General features: G+C 34.6%; 1 protein-coding gene across 1 annotated transcript in view; it reads left to right on the forward strand.

Annotated features, from left to right (window-relative positions):
- LOC137647008 (SET and MYND domain-containing protein 4-like) overlaps nt 1-7,497 on the forward strand; it is a 25,096-nt gene extending 17,599 nt beyond the window's left edge. Inside the window, exons 2-5 of the mRNA XM_068380114.1 lie at nt 2,786-3,627; nt 5,242-5,363; nt 5,776-6,270; nt 6,674-7,497. Coding sequence (XP_068236215.1) covers nt 2,823-3,627; nt 5,242-5,363; nt 5,776-6,270; nt 6,674-7,273 — 2,022 coding nt within the window. The 5' untranslated portion in view covers nt 2,786-2,822 and the 3' untranslated portion in view covers nt 7,274-7,497. The remainder of the gene's footprint in view (nt 1-2,785; nt 3,628-5,241; nt 5,364-5,775; nt 6,271-6,673) is intronic.
- The last annotated feature ends 2,503 nt before the right edge of the window (nt 7,498-10,000 follow it).

A 10,000-nucleotide genomic window follows, 5' to 3' on the forward strand; every position in this document is an offset into this window, starting at 1 on the left:
CGAGATCACCGAAAATGGCGGAGGCCTTCTGGCAAATTGTAGTCTCAGTGATGGTGTCTCCTGAGATCTCTTTGTCTTTGATCCACACAAGAAGCAGCCTCTCCATCTCGTCATGCACGTGGGTTCTCTTGTTGGAGAAAATAGTGACGCCCTTAGAAGGTGTCGCTGCTTTGATGGCTGCCTTCTGCTTCAGGATGGTGCCTATCGTAGACGGATTCCGGCCATACTCCTTGGCGATCGCACTTAAACGCATGCCAGACTCGTACTTTTTCACAATTTCGAGTTTCGTCTCCATCGAGAGCATCGTCTTCTTCTTCTTTCCTTCGGCAACATTCTTGGGACCCATGGCTACAGTATTAAGCTCAATAATACACTACGTACGTTATATACTATGTAGTAAACACTAATACAGTACAGTGCACAGTAAAGAATGTTTAATAACGATAACACGTGGCGTACGAATGTATTTAACACTACGTCAAACAAGCGAAAGCACACGAAGTCAATGTTAATGATACCGCAGTCGGAACGAAAAGAGAGAAACAGAGATGAACGCCCGTGCGTAAGCAAGGTGGGATAGTTGCCGACCAATAGGAAAGCAGGATCTTATGGCGTCAGCTAGCGTCTGAGTAGGGAGATAACCAATGGGTGAGCGGGAGGCTGTAAGTGAGTTTACCCAAGTTCAAAGTCTGGCGGCGCGCGCTTTTCAAAATTACTCTCAATGACGAGTTGGGATCTCGTAAGCTTTTCGAATCCTGAAAATTTTTCCGTATACTGGGGCATAAAATTCTTCGTATCTCTTTTCGCACCCTGAATTTTTCGTAAGCAGAAACTTTCGTATCCAGAGGTATCACTGTATATATATATATATATATATATATATATATATATATATATATATATATATATATGCGTATGTGTGTGTGTGTGTTTGTGTGTGTGTGTATACAACAAGTCCACTACCGGACAAAGGCCTCAAACATATCAACTCATGTCTGGCGTTTGGCCAGTTTTTATCAACACGCCGCGCTGGCCAGTGTGGATTGGGGATGGTGGGTGATTTTCGTCTGATTATTCACAGAAAACTAACCGCCATAACTAGTATAGCTTTGCTGATCATGGCGATTTACAAACACTTTCTCGTGTATATATATATATATATATATATATATATATATATATATATACATATATATATATATATATATATATATATATATATATATATATATATGTGTGTGTGTGTGTGTGTGTGTAAGTGTGTGTATGTGTGTGTGTGTGTTTAGGAAGAGCCTTCTAGTTTCTTTAGGGGTATGTTTGCTCAACTCCATGGTCTTATACTGACTTTAGCGGATACTGATGGATATTTACAATGAGTTTACCAGGCAGAAACTCAACGCTGGAAGCGATGTGTGGACCAACCAAATAATAATAGTTTCTCCTTTGTTGTGTTAGCACGAGAAGGGGAAAGAACTCTGGATCTCAGCAAGTGTTTTGGGATTAGAATGCTGGTTCTATTAGCCTCATAATGTAGAGATACCCGAGGGTAAGCAAGGATTAGGTGCCAGGATGCTGTCACTTGGCCAGCAACGATGGAATACCTTAACTCTTTGCTCTATTGTATAGAGAGAGAGAGAGAGAGAGAGAGAGAGAGAGAGAGAGAGAGAGAGAGAGAGAGAGAGACGCCATATAATCAAGACCCATATTGATTAGTGAAACAAAACATCTCTTGACTTACAAATAACATTGATTTTGACATCATACAATTTGTTGATTAAAGAAAAAAATATAATATGATACATAAAATATCATATTGCAGAGAGAGAGAGAGAGAGAGAGAGAGAGAGAGAGAGAGAGAGAGAGAGAGAGAGAGAGAGAGAGAGAGAGAGAGACTTTAGCGAAAATGCACATTGATCATTAAAATAAAACTTATATAGACTAACAGATTACATTAAATTCTAGATTATAACCATGGACTGATTATCCGACTAATTATTATAAACTAAAAATTCCCCAAACAACCTGATGCAGAGAGAGAGAGAGAGAGAGAGAGAGAGAGAGAGAGAGAGAGAGAGAGAGAGAGAGAGAGAGAGAGAGATAACTTTCTTATTAATTGACTGCCTACCACATATCTTCACAGCAGAGCCAGAGAGAATGGGAATACTATGATTGCTTAAACTAATTAGAATCATCATGAGAATAATTTTAAAATAAAAACACATTTAGATTGTGTGTTCTGCACACATAGAATCCTGAATGTAATAGAATCTAGACAATGATAAAAACAGAAAAATAATCTATTGTGATAGGGACTCATTTCCCCGTTTCTATTTTCATATCAAATCGGTTTAACGTTAAGGTGTCTTCATCATTGATGGTCAGTTGAACTTTCCATAAATTTGCATCTGTGCAAATATAACTTAAATACGGTAGACTAATTATTCAGTTTCTGCAATAATTTTTTTTTTTTTTTTTTTTTTTTTTTTTTTTTTTTTTTTTTTTTTTTTGGCTGGGGGTCAAGATGTGGGAGGAGGGAGATTCCTTCTACCCTCATTTCACAGGAAGCCACCATCTGATGATATTTTTAGATCAAGCAATTAGATTTAAATATAATCATGGAAATAAACTTTGTTTTCTTGTGCTAATCCACTATTCTACCTAATAAGCAAACCCTTTGAAATTTTGATATTATTGATAATATAACTATGATAATATTTATTAGTAAATAGTTTATTCTGAACAGGAATTCATGTTAAATAAAATTTCTACCCATCTATTTCACTAGATAAAGAAACAGCTGATGGTCACAGGCAATCAAAAAAATGAAAACTACGTTCGATGTTTCCGACACAAGTGAATACACTTCCATCGAAAATGAGTTTAATGGCCAGAAAAGCTTGGAAGAGATGTTTGCTTGTGTTTGGGACTTAGAAGAAAAACATAGGAGCTTCCCTTCTAACTTAGTTCCTTCGATAAAATCAGAAGAAAAAGCGAATAAACTTCGAATTCTTGGTGACCGCTTCTATAGCGATGGAAAAATCGAAATGTCTTTGTCTCTCTACAACATGAGTTTAATGGTGGCACCACATCCACAACTGAAAAAGGCATTACATATTGGTGAAAATGGAGAAAATGACCCATACATTTTACCTAGTATAAATCCGGCCAAATACGGTGGTACACTGGATGGAGAATGTAGAGCTTTAGCTGATGGATTTGCTAGTAGGGCCATTTTATTATATGACTTGAAATTACAAGAAAAATCTTTACAAGATATTAACTTGGCTTTGACATACAGATGCTCTGAAGCATTGCGTAATAAGATAGTTGCATTGCGAGAGAATTGCCAAGTATCTGAGAGCAGATTGAAAGATAGTGCTGAGAAGGCAAGAGAAATCAATGAAGAATGCCATAATCATAAACTAGAAACTACAGAATCATCGTTAAAGGAGTCTAAAGATGATCATGACAAATCCGCTCTTAAAAGATTGTTGACATATAATATAAAGAATTCTCCATCACTACCGGAACCAAGTATAACAGCACCCTCTCTTAGCAGTTGTGTAAAAGTAGCCCTGACACCTTCTTCGGGGAGAGGATTGATAGCAGAGCGAGACATCTATCCAGGTAGTTGAATTGAACACAGTTCATTTGGTTTGATTAAGTTTTTAGTTAATTTCAGTGAAATTAAACATGAACTTTTAAGTTCTCCCTGTTTCGTCCTTATTAGTCCCACTGTTTAGCAGGGTTACCCGCTTAAGTCAACCTTCTTAGTTTCTCCATCTATTTCTATTCCTTGTATTTTCTTCTCCCAGTCCAAACTCAGCCATATGCCAGGCTGACACTTGCACGACTTTTTGCCACGAATTTGTCGTGGCAAGTCGTGACATTTTATGGCACGAACTGGAAAATAAATAAAAAAAAAAAAAAAACCTCAGAATTACAGCTCACCTGTCCACATTGACACGAACTGGCACGACGAGTTCACGAAGAGTTCATGCATAGTTTTAGCATAGTTTGTGCACTTCCCACATCGTCCCGACGAGTTCACAAACAGTTCAGGCATAGTTCACGCTGCATTCACGAAATTTTGTCGTGACCAAAATTTTGAACACTTCAAAATTCTCGTCACGACATGCCACGATGTCACGACAGGTTCACGACGAGTTCACTCCAGTTCACAACGAGTTCACGCCAGTTCACAACTCGAGTCGTGACAATGCGTGCCACAAATTCGTGCAAGTGTCAGGGTACCTATAGCCGTCTTTGCCACACCCATCCATCTGATCCACAGATGCCCTACACTCCTCCTCATCACTGGCATGTTGTTAGCTCTCTTGATTAATTCCACTTACTCACCCTCTACACAGATATAGTATCTCAGACGAGCTTCCCTGACCTTATCTTTTTCATTACATATACCACTCACTCTTCTTATATTTTGAATCTCCCCCATTTCAGTAGTGATATTCAAATACCTCATCTCATCATCCACAACATCTTTCTCTCTAATAGTCCCTCCTCTTACCTTTTTCTTCTGTCCCATATAATATTACTGTCTGGTAACTGTCTTATAGATCTTCATTTTGAATCCTAATGACATTTTCTGTTCTGAAACAACTCCAGTAATTTTTTTTCCATTTTACCATGCTCTTTCACTCTCTGTTTGTTGCCATTGGCTGGACGAGATAGACTAATAAGTTATTGAGTAGCAAATGGGTATCAATATTTTAATTCTATAAAATATATGAATAGGATGACTCTTAAATAGGTGATGTGCATAAGTAACATATATGCAACAATTATCGGTCAGATTAAAACACTCTGCCATTATTCTAGCCTCCCATTTCATGGGCAGAGACAGCAAAGCTGAAAGTTTCTCTATATTTTTAATTGTTGATTATATGTTATTCTACTTTTCTGATCCTTTCTACTCTTTTGGTCTCTATATTTCAATATTAAGTTTTTCTCATTTTTTCTATAATTTGATACAAGTCTTTAAGCTCCTGGAGACTGTTGATTATGTTTAAGGTACCACTAATTTTCACATCCATATGAAGGCGTGCCAGAACGGGGCAAATTGATGAGAGTGGGGGGGGGGAGGGCTGATCTCCATATATAAAAGAAAATTTTACTGAACAATGGATTAGTATTTCATAATTTTTTATTTGCATGGACAAATTGTCCCCATGAAAACAATGCGATTAATGTTCCACTACAATTTGATTTATCTTTTCTCAGGAGAAGTGTTGCTCGTTGACAGAGCGTATAGTGTTGGTCTGGAAGTGGAAGAGCTTTCTACTTATTGCACATCATGCCTTTGTCTCTGTCTCACCCCACTTCCGTGTCCAGGATGTTCAGAGGTACAACAATTTTCAGACAATATCAGAAAGCTGTGATCTTGAGACTATGGCTTGAGAGAAAGAAATTCAAAGCAGAGCCCATTCTTAAGATCATCCTTCGTTGCTATTTAGACGGAAGTCTTCAATTATATTATATCCTTAAAAATTGCTAATGAATAAGGCCATTTCTATTCATCCTTTCTCTTAGGCTTTCATATTCATTACTGATTTACCATATACAGTTACTGGCTCTTATTAACGGATAATTTCCAACAAAGCCTACTTTTCTACATGTTTTAAAGTAACTATTTGACAATTTGAGAATCATTTTATTGAATATATATCTTCCTGATCCATGACTTTTCTTGAAATGAACGTTATTTATTCAACCAAATATTCAGTGATATATTAAAATCCAATTCCTCCTTTCCAGGTTATATTTTGTAGTGAACATTGCCGACAAAAAGGTCTTTCAAGCGAGCACTGGATAGAATGTAAAATTCTATCTACATTGATAGATATGAAAGTACCATGTACTTATTACCCTCACAAGATGCTGAAGAGTTCCACATATCTTCATATGACTGATATTCTTAAAAAACTACAGGAAGAAGAGGAGCTTCTGGATCAGTCACAGACGCTTAGAGGTTTTAGTAAAGAGGGTTTGTATAACTCATTCTCATATCAAGCTGTTCGACATTTGTGTACCAACAAAGAAAAGTTTTCTCCAGAATTTCTTCTCAGACAATGCAAACATGCCTATATATTTACTAAACTACTCCAGATGAGCGGAAGGTTCTTCACTTCCTATGATGGTGAACCTATGCAACATCTTGCTCGCGAGGATTTCATAGTCACGGGAGCTGTTCTCTTGTCACATATATTGATGATACACAGCAACCAATTTACAATATCTGATCAGAACCAGGTTTGTAATTTCATGTAGTTCCGCGTACTATCGATGACTAAGTTTTGTTAATAACTAATTGCAATATAAGCTTTATTTTCTGAAATTTTGTTCGTTTATCAGAAAGTGAACTTTGTATGACGAAGTTCAACCTATTTGAAATATAACATAGGGAAAGTAGAACAATATGCTTATCATTACTTATATTAGATATATATATTAATATAACTCAAAGCCTTTTTGAGTGAGATTTTTCATACAACACATATTTAAAAATTATTGCAAGGAGTAATCATAATACAAATTTGAACTAAGGGTAATTCACAACCATAAGATAAATCATTTGATACTTCTGCAAGCCCATCAATTGATATTACTACTAACATTATTCCTTCTTTTTTTATGGGCGTTGTCAACTAAATAGGCTAGTAAGCAGATCGGGTCAGGCTTATTTCCTACGGCAAGTCTGGTTAACCATTCCTGTTATCAGTCAACCACTCGATATTCAAGTGGCAGAGACCTGATTTTGGTGGCAAGGATGCCCATCCAGGCTGGTGAAGAAGTGACCGGAACTTACACAACAGATTTCTCCAGAAGATCATTCCCGATGAGAAAGGCCATCTTAGCCAAGTACCACATTGACTGCAAGTGTATTGCTTGTGAACGCCAGTGGCCAACTTATGAACATCTTCCGAAATTTAGGTGCATTGAATGCAAACAAACTGGAACAGACAAAGTGGAGGTTTGTTTACATTGTAGGGTAAAACATCTTCAGTGTTCAAGCGAGGAGATCAGTTTACCAAGCAAGGAGGATACATGGAGGGACACATTGTTAAAGATAGAACAGGAACTAAGAAAGGCATTGGAAGTGGAAGACAAGCTCAAAAAGGGCGAAAAGATCTCACAAGGAGACTGTAAAGCTTTGTGTCAGTGCATTGAAACTGCTCATAGGTACATTGGTGCTCCATGTCAGTTTATTTGCTCCCTAGAAAATACTTTGTTATCTGTTCTTTATATTTTATGAAGTTTTTAGCGTTCTCGTATTAGGTAAATTCCTTAATCTTTATGTTCCCGCACTCTTCGTTTTATATCATTCAGTGTAAAAGCTTTATGATTATGTAAAAAGCATGCTCTCCTTTATACAAATGTTTAATACAAACGGTAATTTTTCATTCTCTTGTTGGCATTGACACGTTTGATCCTCTTGATATACTTCACTTATAAAACAACTATGTATCATAACATTACCAGAATAACTGCTTATATATATATATATATATATATATATATATATATATATATATATATATATATATATATATATATATATAATTCTGTATTGAACCAACTCACTTTATAACGTTTAATGGTTTATGTTTGGTAATCTAAAAAAAAATATGATTTATCAGGCAGCTTTTTTTACCATTTACTGTGTAGAGGAATTGTCACCTGTTTTAACACTATTGAAAATCTTTGGATAAATTCTTTGTTAACTTGGTAAAATATTAATAAGAAACTGTTCTACTTTATAAACAAGGATAGATTATCTTCTGGCTTTCGAGATTTCCAGGCATATGATAAAAAACTATTAAAAACTAAATATTGAAGAGCCATTCAACAGTATTCTGAGTATATAAGTGTGGGAAATTTGATTATTGGATATGAACTCGGGAAGACCTCCCCAACACTCTTACCACAACAGATCAGAAAACTATAGTGATGCAGTTATTAACATTTCACACATTATTGGGAATGTTCTATATTGACTTTGACAGATATAATACCACCTCAGTGTCTAGGTGCTACACTTAGCTTGGGATAGCACACTCCCACTTAGAGTGCTGGACAATGATTTGAGTAAAGACAATAATGCAAGAGCGTGACAGGGAACGCTATTGTATGTGTTGATGATTTAATCTAGACTCGTAATACCATTTTGTAAATTAGATAGAATAAGAAAGGATTTAGCTAAAATCGACAATCAATTTATCATATTCTAAGCATTTATTAAAAAAAAATACCATGATCTTTGTAAGGTCATCTTAACAGGATGTGCAAAGCTCAATGATGAAAAACTAGCTTTGAACCAAAAGTTTAATCGAAAGTTGAAGAGAAATATAACAGAAATAACTTATACAATCTTAACTTTGTTATACCGTGAATAAAAGGGTTAGTCAATGCCTATGCAAATTGATGGATGTTAAAAAAATACATAAAATAAAACAAAAAGTAAAATAAAAGATAATGTGATAACTTACAAACTGTCTAAACTTAGTTATGATATGAATAAATGGGTTAATCAAATCCTATACACGTTGACGAATGTTCTGAATGTACACAAAATAAAACAGAAATACCCTTTGGCTACTAGATGACCGTTAAGGTCATTAAAAATAATTAAACATCCATTAAATTTACCCCCCCCCCCCCAAAAAAAAAGTGGAATACAGCAAATTGGACATAATGTTAAAAAAAAACTGCATTGGGGCGTACTTGAAGTAAAATGGCAGAACTATGCTTGTTTCACGACCACAGCTGAAAATTGAAAGGGGAGTTTCAAATGGGCCACATTAAACGTTTACTTGGCAGCATTCAATCAGGTGAAAACTGAGATGCTACTGACATCTAGGCCTACGGAAACTCAAGGTGTCATGTCGGATCCGAAATTCATGATTAACCTCTCTGTAGAAGCTGAAGTAATCTTGCGAATTCAAGAGAATATACCTAAAAAACAAACTTAACTGTCTGGCGTATACAATAATTGTACGTGTCAGCCCTTAAAATTCGTAATCAACAGACTTGGTATTAACCAGAAAGATGTAAATAAAATTGATAAAAGTTTTAATGCACAATTTACATTAAAGATTAGTGAAAGATTCATCCTGTACGAGCACATCTGAGACCTTTGTTCAGTAGTGGACTAGAAAATGGATGTATTTGTTGAATATATATACAAACATATATGTATATATAAATATATATATATATATATATATATATATATATATATATATATGTATGTATATATATATTTATATATATACAGTATATATATAAATATATATATATATATATATATATATGTATACCATATAAATATATATATATATATATATATATATATATATATATATATATATACATACATCCATATATATATAAATATATATATATATATATATATATATATATATATATATATATATATATATATATATATATATATATATATGTATATATATAAAATGGTCCTGGGTGTGGGCACCAAAATGTATTTTATTTATCACGGATGGCAAGTTTCACAGCCTTCCGAGTTCCAGACTCACCTGTTTGTTTTTACATAAATCTGTTACACTTGAATAATACCCAAGCTCTAAAAAATCATATAGCTCCCGACCGGCAATATATGAAAACACTGAATATCTAAAGGTCTCTTACGTACTCTGAAAACAAACTGGGCAATTATTATCAATACAACCTCTTACTTTGATTCTTAAACAGGGATATAAGAGAGTTTTGTGAGAAACACTAGCGATGGAAATAATACACTCTTTACAAAAACAAATATATTCCATAAAAAATTACAACACTTAGAAAGAATTTACACCAAAAATAAATCAATCAAAATATTAAATCTGAACAAAACTTAGACTACGACAAAAAAGATAATACTTATGAAAATTATACAATCACTTGTTTCACTGGAAATTGATTCATAGAAATATTTAATCTTGATAATTAATGAAAATAG

The sequence above is a fragment of the Palaemon carinicauda genome, chromosome 9, assembly GCF_036898095.1.
Source record: "Palaemon carinicauda isolate YSFRI2023 chromosome 9, ASM3689809v2, whole genome shotgun sequence".
Taxonomy (NCBI): Eukaryota; Metazoa; Arthropoda; class Malacostraca; order Decapoda; family Palaemonidae; genus Palaemon; species Palaemon carinicauda.